Source organism: Protomyctophum parallelum (assembly GCF_964188405.1).
Source record: "Protomyctophum parallelum genome assembly, chromosome: 11".
NCBI classification, from domain to species: domain Eukaryota; kingdom Metazoa; phylum Chordata; class Actinopteri; order Myctophiformes; family Myctophidae; genus Protomyctophum; species Protomyctophum parallelum.
This window is the reverse complement of record NC_139707.1, coordinates 25,259,596-25,273,232: the sequence shown is the minus strand read 5'-3', so window position 1 is coordinate 25,273,232 and position 13,637 is coordinate 25,259,596. Positions and strand designations below refer to the sequence as shown.

Here is a 13,637-nt window from a genome sequence, read left to right as displayed (position 1 = left end):
CACTTGTTATAATATTCTAAGTGTAGCAACAATGAAAACTAGCATGGATGGGATGTTGCTGGCTTTAGAAGTGGACGATATATCGATATATCAATGATTATATTGACATATCGCAATACCGTTGCCTTTTTGCAATACTGATATTGTGCATGTTCATACCTCGATAACGATTCGATAACGATTTATTGTGCAGCCTTAAAATGAACCTACTCTACATGTGATAACATTTCTATTTCTATGCTATTTCTGAATCTGGATTATAAAGGAGCGTTCCAGTTCCGCAGCGAGCTGCATAATGTCCGTCTCTACACTGCCCCTGGTGGCCTACACGTTTTTGTCATGGCAGCTGAGGTCATTTACTTACTGTTTATCCTATACTACATGTTTCTTCAGGTAAGCATTAACCACTTGAATGGTATGCCTATATACCAGAAAAGGACATACAATTATATTTCTTAAATTTATTCAGATGCAGTGAAAGCCGTGTAAAATTGGACAAATAAATCAATCAGACAATGGGAGAAGAGATATATGGCCCAATATTGGGCCATATCTTACTATATTGAAAAACATTTTAAAATAGTTCAACTAGCTGATCTAAGGCCTGGGCCGTGGCTCAGCGGTCCAGGCACCTTGGCCGGTAGCCCCAGTGTGCCGGGGGTTCGACTCCCGATCCCGACGGCCTTTACTGCATGTCACCCCCCATCTCTCCAAATTCCTGTCAGCCTACTGTCTGTCCATCTATAAAAAATATATAAAATAAAGGCGAAAGCCACAAAAAAACATTAAAAGAATAGCTGATCTACTTCGACACGTTGTGAGCTTTTAGATCGGCTATTTGAACTATTTAAAAAGGTTTTTCAACATAGTAAAAAACTGCAAATAAGCTTAAGCGTAATAAGGTAATAAGGGTAAGGGCAAGATATAGCCCTATAATATACAATGCTGTATATAATAACCTCAAAGCACGTGATTCTCTCAGAGACTTGCTGCAATTATTCCAGGAGAAAATGTGTGATTAATGCTGCATCTCAATTAAGGGGCCATCCACCCAATAAAGTTCTGAAAGTCCCAGTTTTGGGCATGTCTTTGTAGGTGTAAAATGTAAAATAAAAATCTTTCAAACATAATTTTTCTTTTGTTGAAAATAACCAATGTAGCCAACAAGCTTACAAGTACGACACGGAACACGTCACAGCAATCTTTTTCAAAAGATGCAATATTGCAAGGTTTCTGCATGCCTGACTGTGACAATATACAACAATGTACACATTACACAAAATTGGATCATTTTGCACAAGCTATTCCATGCAGCGCAGTGGGATATTAGTATCGCAATGCAAGGCTAATTCCATTCCTGGCTGCTTTCCCATCCATCCATCTCCTGACAGGGCAAGTTAATGAAGCAGCAGAGATGGACTTACTTCAAGAGCAAGTGGAACTTGCTTGAGTTGGTTATCATTGCCCTCAGCTGGAGTGGCCTGTCTCTCTTAATCAAAAGGCATCTGCTGGGAAACCAGGAATTAAACTACTACCAAAACCACAAAGACCAGTAAGAATCATTTAGCATTGATTTAATCAAATATCGCAATTTTTATTTTTTTTAATGTCAGAAAGACTGACTGGTGTTATCTGGCTGCATTGAAGCGTATTATTCACCTTTTCATTGTTTATAATTGTTTTAAAATTCGAGTAGTAAAAAAATCTAAGTAACTTGGGGCAGAATCGCATTGAATCGGGAGGTAAGTGAATCGGCCAATCCCACCCCTAATTGACAGACCCTTTTATAGACGGCTAGCCTCTTTCAGACTCACCTGATGAAATAATGTATTACACATTACTCAAGAGCTTAAAGAGTCGCTATTTTAGCTGAATGTTCTTGAAACATTTTCTTTTTTCATTATTGTTTTTTGCTGCATATAGATTTGCCAACTTCCAAGACACAGCCATGGCTAACTCAGTGCTGGGGCATGTGATCGCCGTCCTGGTTCTCTTCGCCACCATCAAACTGTGGCACCTGCTTCGACTGAACCCCAAGTTGAACTTGATCACGGCCACACTGCAGCGTGCCTGGACCGACATCTCAGGCTTTCTGATGGTTATGGCCATCATGTGTGTTGCCTACTCTGTTGCCGTGAGTTTGTGTATTATTTTCTTTTCCTTAAACAGTTGTTCTCATCCTGCTTTCAGGGTTCTCTTTCTGTCTTCTTCTCTTAACAACAGCAGGGCTGTATAGCCACTGCCACTTAGTGACTGAGTACTGCAGTTTCACAGCCAATCGTGCAAAAGTGTAAATCATGATGCTTGGTTTCAGTCAGTCATCCTGGCATGACCAAACATCCGTGAAATTAAAGTTATGGAATTAAACTTTGCTATATCTGCCTAAGGTTGTACTTTTACTGCTCCCTGCATGTCACTGTGTCATATTAATTGAAAGCCCTTCAGAGCTGTTATGCTAGTTTTTGATCTTATTTGGTGTTGCTCCATGCCTTAGAGAATTACCTTTGGCTGTGCCAATTTGTTTCATGGTTTCACTTATCTCATGGGTGCACCTGTGATAGATTTGGTGGTACTGTACTACCACCACCTCTATCGCAGTAGAGCTAGCACACACTGTACTATAGGTTCGAGTGAATCTGTCTTGAATATATTCATGATTGAATATGAACACACAGCTCCCAGTCCTGTATAACTTCAAAGTGACGTTTATCCACACTGTTCAATGTTTCATATGTTTTGTATTTTTCTAGTGCAATTTGCTGTATGGATGGAAGTTGGCTTCATACAGGACTTTCATGGACGCTGTTCTGACCATGATCAGTTTGCAGCTGGGCATCTTCAATTATGAGGAGGTCAGTGAGGTTTTTATTACGGCCAGACCAATCATATATTGGTCATTATTTCACTTTTTTAATGACACTAGACCTGTACGTGCCCGTTAGCCACAGGCCTACTTGAGAACAATGCAACTTGGGAACCTAATAATACTTGTTGTCAACTTGTCATAGCACCCGTAACTATCTGCCTGTGTCCCTTTTGTGCCCATACTGTATATGGAGATCTCTGTATCTGTCTGTCTGCCTGTGCCTGAAGAGTGTTGCAAACTGACTGTGAAAAGTGTACTGGTTAAGTAATCAATTGGCAGGTGTGGGGTTGCCATGGCAATCAATTGGCTGAGGCAGAGGCTGGGAATTGCACAGGTGAGGGGACTTAAGCTGATTAGGCCCACTGGCAGAGCCTGATCAGAGCCTTTTGTGGTGGTTCTGGAGAACCGTGGGTACGACCAACTCGATACCGGGCACTGCACTCCCTGCGGGGGTGTGGAACGCATGTGTCGAATGTGAACACACACGCACGCACGCACGCATGCACGCACGCAGACACAAACACACACACACACAGAGCCGTGGCGCATTTATAGTAGGATTGGTATCTACAATTATGCAGCCAATGTGTCCTAAATTTTAAGCGCCATGGCAACCCCACACCTGCCAATTGATTACTTAACCAGTCCACTTTTCACAGTCAGTTTGCACTCTTTAGACACAGGCAGACATCCATACAGATACAGAGATCTCTATGTGGGACACAGACAGACCGTTAAAATGGGTGCTATGACAATGGGTATTGCATACTACAGAGATCTCCATATACAGTATGGGCACAAAAGGGACACAGACAGTGCTATCACAAGTTGACAACGGGTATTATTAGGTTCCCAAGTTGCATCGTTCTCAAGCAGGCCGGTGACCGACGGGCAGGTACAGGTCTAGTCTAACTATAAATTTGCCACGTCTCTGTGTGTGTGCTTGTATGTACGGTTGTAATGCACGTAACTCGAGAATCGTTTGCCCCACCGAATTCCACACCACCACAGGGAGTGCAGTGCCCGGCTTCATGTCTGTGAGACACACCGTTGTCCAGAAACACCACATAATGCTCTGGTCAGGCTCTGCCAGTGGACTTAAGTCCAAGCTTCCCTCACCTGTGCAATTTCCAGTCTCTGCCTTGATTGCCATGGCAACCCCACGCCAATTGATTACTTAACCAGTCCACTTTTCAGTCAGTTTGCACTCTTCAGACACAGGCACATACACAGATCTCCATGTGGGACACAGACAGACAAAATGGGTGCTATGCGCTAGTTAAAAAAATCACACCTGTGTGAACCAAGTGGTGCAACTCCCGTCTATTGGTTCTCTGTATCGTTCCAATTTGTATCATTCCAATTTCTTCTCTGTATCGTTCCAATTTCTTCTCTGTATCGTTTGCGTCCAGCAGGTGGCAGCCATGTCACATACTTCTCTCGTTCCAATTTCACGCATGCGCACACCACTCGTGCTCACACAGGTACACAGGTACATCACAAACAGGTACACAGCTACACGGACATTGCATGCTGGATGTAGAAGTGGTTGCACCACTTAAAAATAAAAGAAAGAGAGATTGGCTAGGCCTATTAAATATGGCTTAAGTGGTTATATAAAAATGCATTTGTGTTTATAATGTATTTTTTGTGTATAAGGTAAATGTTCTCAAATATAAACTTAACCAAATCAAGTTTTACAAATATATTAGGAAATGTTGCACTTTGTGCAACATTACATCAGTAATCGTGGTCTAGGTCTCGGTATCGAACCCAAAAATCTGGCACTGGTCTGCTCTAATGTTTACATCTCCCATTGGACTCAGCTCATATATCGATAGTTGGAGTGACGTGGAGGTTTTCTTTCTATGATATTCCTTGAAGAACTTGCTATCTTTGTTTTAATATTTTAGTCAGTGTACAGCGTACACTGAGTGGATGTTCATTTGACCATGGTAGTCGGTATAATCAGCTCAGATGAATTGACGCTGATACTTCCTTAACAGGTTCTGAACAACAGTCCAGTGCTCGGGGCATTGCTCATTGGATCATGCATCGTGTTCATGACCTTTGTGGTACTCAACCTCCTCATCTCTGTCATCCTTGTAGCATTTAGCCAGGAGCAGCTGCATCACAAGGTAGTTTTATTGTAATGCTATATTATTTAGAAAAAAATATATATATAGTGTACCAGTACTAACTGTTATGAAGATATATATCATCATATATAATGTATTCTTCTTCTGTCATTGAATTCTGAACTAAGTATCAAACTGAATTACTGTTTGGATCAAATATCATCCCAACAAATATTTGCAATAGTAAAATCCCCATACTTATGCAGTCTTCCAAATCTGGATGTGCTGGATATGTGCCTAATTTTCTTTCTTTCTTCTTTCTCAAGTTTGGGTTTGAAATGTAGTGAAGTCAAAAGTACAATATTTGAAGACCTATAATTACTGTCCGCTAGACTAGTACTCAAGCACCACTTGGATCTGTTGAGTATGTCTTTCTCTTGTTCCCCAGCCCTCAGAGGAGGAGGAGATTGTGGACCTGATGTTGATGAAGATTTGCAGTCTCTTTGGGATCAGATGTAAAGAGTTAAGTCACAACACCACCAGCCCTGAGGGGAGTGGCAACTCTGACTCAGTGTTTAATAATGACAATAATATCATCAACAACAATGCTATTGACTTAACCACTTAAACCCTATACGTTTCTGCTGAATTTTTATGCTTTCCGATGTGTGTGTGTGTGTGTGTGTACACCAATACCGTTTACAGTACCATTTATCATGACAGGCCCAGAATAGGGTATACTGACAGGAAGATTTTATTTTTTAATTAGCCTACGGTATATAAACAAATTTTAGTCGTCATGCCAATTATTTCCTGCTTTCTGCTACCAAAGGAATATGTCGGCACCACTGCCCTAAACATGTATTGTTGTTGGTGTTAGTAGGAATAAACACAGAAACACATGTAGTGCCTCCATCCTACTCCTACACTCAACATTCCCTACTGACAGGTGACGCTATAGCCCGTAGGAGTATGTGCAGCAACAAAGATCAAACTCCCTGCCTGGCTTCTCTCCACCAAACACAGCCAAAGATGCTCGGCAAGCCGAATGCACCATGGTGGATTCAAACCCCTAGACTTCGTGGTAGTGGTCAGAATATCAGGATACACAGTTTGCCGGCCACTGCTACAGAGCTGACAATGAGGTTATATCTTCCCTTCTTCTCTGGAGTCCTGCCTCAAAGCAGACCAGAGGTAGAAAACTGTCGTTCCCTGTTGTCATCGCTAGGGACATCCACGATCTCGACCGCGGTCGGAAAATGAGCAGTAGCCTCGGAAACTCAGACGTTTTTATTTCCAGGGAGAAAAGCAGTGGTTCTTTTTTCCTTTTTTTTTCCAATGACCCCTCCTTTTGTATGCATCAGCCCCCACTTACAGGTCCATTTGGTTCCCTTTCAATCACTTTGACCCCTTGGAACACCCTCAAGGACCCCTGGAGGTCCACACTACAGTAGTGTAGCTCCTTCACCACATGCACGCTAATTATAATTACCTGCTTAGACAATGATGTTCCAAGTGTTCGCATGTTTCATTGCTGAATAGATGCAGAGATGCAGAGAGACATTTCGCAGTCTTGTAATTAGTGGCATTCATGATACGCATGTGCAATTACTGTGGTGGGAATAACCTATCATTCTAAATAGAAGAATGCCAGGCAGCACTCATGGAAGTGTACTTCAGGTACTTTAATCTCTCCTGTCATCTCAATTAGACTTTTACAGAATGAGTACTGCTCACATTCTTTCTAGTTCTTTCTATATCACGCGTGAGGATCCGTTCCTCAGATGGTGTTTGTTGTTTACGGTACATGAACATAATGTGTTGGTGTGTGTGGGGATGTTGTGTCATTTGTATACCTAATCTGAAGGTGCAAATGTGTGCATTCTGTGTGTACTGTAGTGTAGTCTATAGCCCAGTGGTTACGCAATTAACCCCCACGAAATAATCATATTTGAACTGGGAACCCCCAAAATAATCATATTTGAACTGAGAATCCCCAGTTTTTATTAGGGTTGTCCCAATCCGATCACGTGATCGGAAATCGGGGCCGATCACGTCATTTTCAAATGATCGAAATCGGATCGGGAACAAAAAAATGTGATCCATAGTATATATATATCAATATTATATCGATATCATGAATGAATCGATAGACTGGATATTGTCTGTGATTTTGGATATTGTACTATTTTTATATGGCATAAGTGTAAAATATCGGATTGGGAAAATCGGCATCGGATCGGGAGCAAAAAAGTAATCGAGACATCCCTATAGTATAGTTTTTAATAACATTTTAGGCAGTAATGGTGGTCTACTTTTGATGCACTAATAACTGCACTAACTCGGACGTGCTTTGGGTGGCTACAACACAACTTAATTGTCAACATTTGTTATACAGTACGAGTACCACCTCATTTAGTCGTCAAAATGAGACACGGCAGGGTAATTAGTTGACATTTTAGGATATCGTCTCATGACATCAACACCAACCACAGCAACAGTTTCTCAGAAATAAATGACATCTCATTATAGCAGAGACATGAACTGAGCCCCTGCTGTTTAGACAGAATAGACACACTCGCACACTCAGTCACGCACACGCAGTCACACACACACACACACACACACGCACACACACACACACACACACACACACACACACACACACACACACACACACACACACACACACACACACACACACCCAGCCATGATAGCTGTCTTATGTAAACTCTATGCTATATTTATTTGTGATGTGTGTTCATATGTGTATTGTTTTTCACTATATTATGTGTTGTATTTTAGAAGTATACTTGCTGTGATCAGGGCAGAGACAAGAGAGCTTGCTCTCAATGGGCCTCCGTGAATAAAAAAGAAAATAAATAAAGAAACTTTATTTTCCCCGAAGGGCAATTGGTTTAGTAACTTTAGTTAGCATCACGTGAACATAAAATAACATGAAATCACATTAGTAAAAGTAGCAGACACTACACTGCATCAATGAACAAACATATTCATCAGTACAGCAATAAGAACAATACAATGACTGTCATAACATATTACCAGCATAGCAATATACAAACAAAATAATGAAGCATGAACATACTGTAGGCCTACCTCAACTCAATTCAGCTCAACTCAAATCAACTTTATTGTCACATGACAGATGTAAGAAGAAAAGGTGGGCACATTCTTCTCCATCATTGCCGTTTCAAGAAAGCTGTAAATAAATAGAAAAAAGGAGCAAACTCAGACATTTGGAGTATTTTATTCGCAGGGTGCAGGCAAAAATAACGTGACAACGTTTCGATGTTAATGCATCTTCCTCAGCCATGACTTGATGAAGATTTTTTGACATAACGTCGCCTTATTTTTTCCCTTGCTCCTGTGCATTCTTTCTTCATGTCTACGAGTCTTGCTCCGGAAATGCACCAGACGGTCACCAGCCTGAACTTGGCTTGAGGCGCGGTGGAACCATGTACATCCTTCGGCTCTGGGCCGTCTGCATCTCAAAGGGAAGGCAAGTTTGCCAAATGATTTATCTTGGATTTGATTGTAATTAACACATTTCCTTTCTGTGTGGAGTTTGCATGTTCTCCCCGTGTCCCCTAGGGTAGGTACCCTCACAAAAACATGCAGTAATCCTGGTCTCTAAACTGCCTCCCCCTGGCCAGCCGGGACGCCTGATGGAGGGGAAAGGAACTGGTTGGAATAACGTGCTCCTTCCACGCGCTACGTCCAATCAGGGAAACTCCCCCCTGTCAGGTGTAAAGGAGCAACTTGGACACTCAAGCATGAAGGAAGCATGAGTTAAGTCCGTTGCTCTCCCTAAGTTGGCGGAGGGTGTGTAGAGCCCAGGATCACAACACAGGATGATTGACACAGGGGTGAAAAATGGGTTACAAAATCGTGGGACAAAAAATATAAATTTAGTAATTAACACATTTTGATCACAAGGTATACTTGTCCTGATTAATTAATTTTGCGCCATGCGCCTGTGGCTTACTGGAGGTTAGGGGTAAGGTTAGGGTTTGGGATAGTGTTAGTAATGGTCAGACTAGACTAGGTCGAACCAATGCCATGTTAACTACAGTAGTCTGGTCTAGAGAAACTAGACTCTAGAGCAGATACGGAAACGATGCGCACACCAATTGTCTCTACTTGTGAATTATGGGATGTGGAAGGGCAGTCCTTAAACCGTCCAGAACAATCAACACTTTTGGGGACAAAAGATGCAATTACTTACAAAAAAAGTAAAGTAATAAGTAACAAGTTACTTTTGGAAGGGAGTAATATTTCAAGTAATAATAATATCCCTTTCTTTTTTTACAGTAACTAGTAATAGGTAATATAATAGTTTTTGAGTGGTGGCTAACCGCTCCATTACACAGCAATGTGCTTATGTATGTCTCTGTGTCTGTATGTCTGAGCATGGACAGCTGCAACACCTAAAGTGGCCAGTAGAGTACAGCACAGAGTGAAGTGGCACAGGGTACACTACACTACAGTACGAGCCCTGGGCCGTTCCTGGTGCTCTGGATGTTCCGGGGACCCCCACACGGACCCCCCGGGGACCCCCCACATGGTAACTGTCATTTCTCGACTGTTTAGGACGCAGGGCCGCTCGCCGGAACCGGGCCGACCCCCTGGGCGCGTTCCTGTGGGTCTGGATGTTCCGTTATTTTTCAATTAAATGAATTGTGCCTTTCAGAGCGTGATTTATACGATTTTACAGCTATAAATTATACAGTATACTTGTCCATGCCACCAACCCAGTGTTCTACAGCAGTGGTTCCCAAACTTTTTGCCCGTGATCCAAATTCCCAAAACAGAAATTAGACACTCTCCCAGGACCTAAACTAGTGAAAATTAGAAAATAGCAGATCTACAAGCTCACTATGCATCGCTTGCTGCATTATGACCTTTTACTTACTATTACTTACAATTTATGGATTGTCTTAGATTTTTCTTTTATTTCATTAATCATTTTGGTTTAATAGTTTTGCTTTTTTTGGGAATGCTTTTTGAAAATGTTTTGAAATAATAATTAAAAACCAAATGTAGGAAACAAAAAACAAGGGGACCTAAAACAATGTGTCCGCGACCCACAAATGGGTCCCTAGACCCAGTGTTTGGGGACCAGTGTTACAGTGTTTCCTCTTCGTCGTCCGCTGTGGTACTGCTGCTCAGAACGGGTGGCGTTTCCTTCAGGGAGATATCATCCACCTGCTTGGGTCCGCTGTCTTCTGCCTCCTCCCGCATGGACGGTTGGAGGCTATCCGGGTCCGAGTTGCTGATCACGTAGCCTGGCAGAGTGGCGTGCACGCTGACCACTGGTGGGCCGCAACTTCGATAGACGCGACTGGAGACGAGTGTGGTGGAGCGGGTGGCGGGTCCGCCCCCAGCCAGGTGGGAGTGGCTACTGGCGCTGTTGTTGTTGTTGTTGAAGGCGCTTAGGACCGAGCGGTAGCGGCAGTGGCCTTGGCCACAGACCGTCGGGCCTTTCCAGTCAAAGTTCAGATTCCAGCGTGTCCATGTTTTCTTTATCTCCGTCTGTACCTAGTGTCATTCGGAGGAGACATTTGCTTGTGAATAGCCTTCTTTTGTTATCACAAAAGCAATGATAGTGCTGCTATAGAGCGTCACAGTCCATTTCAGAACGACGAGTGGCCCATAAGAAGAAAAACAAAACGAATAGTGTTGTATATCCTGCCTTTATTTTCCTCTTTCTAATTATTCGCCCCAGAATATTGTGTTTGTTGTCATGATTTGTCACAATCCGAGTTGGCTTCGTCCGTGGCGGAACCGTCTTTATATAAATACTTTTTTAAAAGCCTATGGAGAAAATGAACGGGGAATCATTTCCTGGGCCACTCGTCGTTCTGAAAGGGGGCGGGACTGCTGCGCTCTATAAGGATGTAAAGAAAAAAATCATTATTTGGCAGTTCAACAAACATATATTTTGTTTTCAGGTAGTTTTGCTTTATTTAGACAAACTATAGTCAGTTATTGCAAAAGCGTAGGCTTATTTGTTAATCTACTGGACACAAAATGGCCGCTAAATATTGAGAAATCGGTGGATGACAATAAGGATAAGGAAAACTTTATTGTCCATTACATTTACACAAAATATAAATTTGTCTTTGGCACACCGGCAGTCAGTTACAACAATAAAACATTACATAAAATACACAGATTAATTAAAATACTATATAAAATGCATTCACATAAACACAGCAAGCAACAGTGATCATGAACAGTGGGTGTTAGGTGAACTATTTAAACATTTTCTTATTTAAAATGTCCACAGCAGTTGGCACAAACAAAGTTTTGAAACCCTTCTTTTTAGCTAGTTTTGCCCTAAGCCTCCTGCCCGATGGCAACAAGTCAAATTCAGAGATAAGAGGGTGGGTAGAATCATTGTAAATCTGAATTGCTTTTTTGGTTATGGAGCTGTTGTATATGTCCTGAAGTTGCAATTGTTTGTCTACAATGATCTTACTTGCCTCGTTGACTACCTGGGTGAGCTTGTTTTTATCTCTAACTGAGAGATTCCCAAACCAGGACACGATGTTAAAAGTGAGAACACTCTCAGTGAGTGATCTATTCTACAGAGTGTACTATAGACCATGGTCAGGGTGTGTTTACTAGCATTAAAACTTCTCAGTTTCCTGAGAAGATAAAGCCGCTGCCTTGCCTTTTTGTAGACGTTATCTGCATTGGTCTGAAAGGTGAGTTTATTGTCTATGGTTGTTCCCAGATATTTAAAGTCACTGACCTGCTCCACTTCCTCCCCACTCATAGTAACAATCCTAAAGATGGACCCTGAGCCCTCGGCTCTTGACCCCCCTCCCAAACACAGCTCCTTGGTCTTAGTGACATTAAGGTCAAGGAAGCTGCTGTCAAACCATGTGGCAATACGGTCGATGTGCTGGGAGTAAGACGGACTGGAAACGTCCTGTAGGCCATGTCATCAGCGTACTTTATGAGAGAGAACTCTTTGTTGTTGTATTTCATCTCATTTGTGTATAGGGAAAATAACAGGGGATAAAACGCACCCCTGTGTTATGACGTAAATTAAACATCAAAACATTAAACGGCATTGACATTGAAGGGAAATTTTGACGCCATTGACATTGAATGGAAAACTTACGTCATATGTAAACGAGAAAATCGGCTAACCAATCACATGTTGGTGGGGATAAGGGACGACCTTATGTAGCAATGTCAAATGTCCGCTAACAAATGGATGTACGATGACAAGAGCGCCCCTCATTTCACACGTGTGTGATTGTTTTATATTATATTGGTTGTCCCACAAAGCTTTTCTATTTCGTGGTATTAAAGTGAAGACTGTAAGTAAGTAAGCACTCACCTCTCCATTGCAGTAGCAGTAAATGATGGACACAAAGAACCCCTGAAAGGAACAGATCACTGTTGTAAAAAGCCATGGTAAAATGGTGACACTGTCCTCCTCAATAGCTCAATTACTGTATTGTGACACTGTCCTCTTTTCTATCTTCTGGAATGAAATATTTATTTCAATCTGCTTGCATTGAAGCATGACTCCAACAAACACATCTGAAAGAGGCAGGTGAGAGCAGATCAACCGATAGAGCCCAATGTGAACTTGGGCATTTTGAGTACCCTAACGTTTTATGTTCGAAATGTTAAGTATGGGTCCCCAGCATCTAGAAACTGGCGATGCTAACTTGCATATGTTGAGCAATTTAATTAAATAATCTGACCCATACCATTAACAACCTATATAAGGCAAAAAAAAATCCCTCGTGCTTTAAGTAGCATGTTCGTGTCAAACTAGGGGGTTTTCATGATTCTGAATCCATTCCAAGCATTCGTTTTGCACAAAAACACTCCTTGGGCTAAAAACGGCCACAGCCCCGGCAGTTGCTCAGGGGTAGTGTGACCGGATTTGAACCCCTGGTTTCCAGTTCGAACCCGGGCTCCCCCATAGTTAGTGTCAAAGTGTCCTTGAGCAAGACTCTGAACCCCTATTGATCCCGCTGTGCAGGTTGGTGCCTTGCATGGTTTCCTCCAGCATCAGTATGTGAATGTAATGCACCTTGGATAAAGGCGCTATAAAAATGCACCATTTACCATTTTATTTGACCATTACCGAAATGTGCTGATCTCATCACATTTGTGATCACGGCTATGGCCGTATTTAGCACAACGAATGTTAGCCCAACGACCTTGCCCTAAAGGGGTCAGATCGACATGGAATGAATTCTGTACTGGCCATATAAGGAGCATGTCTTGAGTGTACAGGGTTCGATGAGGTCAGATCAACATAATGGAATGTCAGAACAGATCAGCTCCATATATGGAGATCTAAGGGTGGTAGCGGGGACATTCTTTCTCTTGAGTGTAGTAGTGTACAGGAATGATTTAAATGATTATTATGTTTTTCTTTATCGAAAAGCCGAAAAATTAACATTTAATGAGGAGGAAAAAAAAAAAGATTTAAAACTCATGGACTAGAAAATGACTGCACCTGGAAGGAGTTGAAGAACAGCTCACAGTACATGCGGACCTCCCAGCTGGGTCCTTTGAACTTGTGCGGCATACCTACGAAGATGATGTAATGGACCCCGAACACCAACACCAGTACCAGGGTGGACTTGGCCAGCTTCCTGTGGACACAAACAATATTATAACATAATTATACACAT

At 42.1% G+C, this 13,637-nt stretch overlaps 2 protein-coding genes across 2 annotated transcripts in view; one reads left to right on the top strand and one right to left on the bottom strand.

Moving 5' to 3' along the window:
* LOC310866937 (polycystin-1-like protein 2) overlaps nt 1–5,572 on the top strand; it is a gene marked incomplete at both ends in the record, with an annotated part of 45,922 nt that extends 40,350 nt beyond the window's left edge. Inside the window, 6 exons of the mRNA XM_083776732.1 lie at nt 266–393; nt 1,392–1,552; nt 1,924–2,134; nt 2,751–2,852; nt 4,873–5,004; nt 5,393–5,572. Of these exons, the coding sequence (XP_083632858.1) occupies nt 266–393; nt 1,392–1,552; nt 1,924–2,134; nt 2,751–2,852; nt 4,873–5,004; nt 5,393–5,572 (914 nt within the window). The remainder of the gene's footprint in view (nt 1–265; nt 394–1,391; nt 1,553–1,923; nt 2,135–2,750; nt 2,853–4,872; nt 5,005–5,392) is intronic.
* A 4,517-nt stretch (nt 5,573–10,089) lies between these two features.
* Nucleotides 10,090–13,637, bottom strand: part of pth2ra (parathyroid hormone 2 receptor a) — a gene marked incomplete at its 3' end in the record, with an annotated part of 50,788 nt that continues 47,240 nt past the window's right edge. The window contains exons 11-13 of the mRNA XM_083776547.1: nt 13,460–13,598; nt 12,320–12,361; nt 10,090–10,503 (exon numbers count right to left, since the gene is read on the bottom strand). Coding sequence (XP_083632673.1) covers nt 10,090–10,503; nt 12,320–12,361; nt 13,460–13,598 — 595 coding nt within the window. The remainder of the gene's footprint in view (nt 10,504–12,319; nt 12,362–13,459; nt 13,599–13,637) is intronic.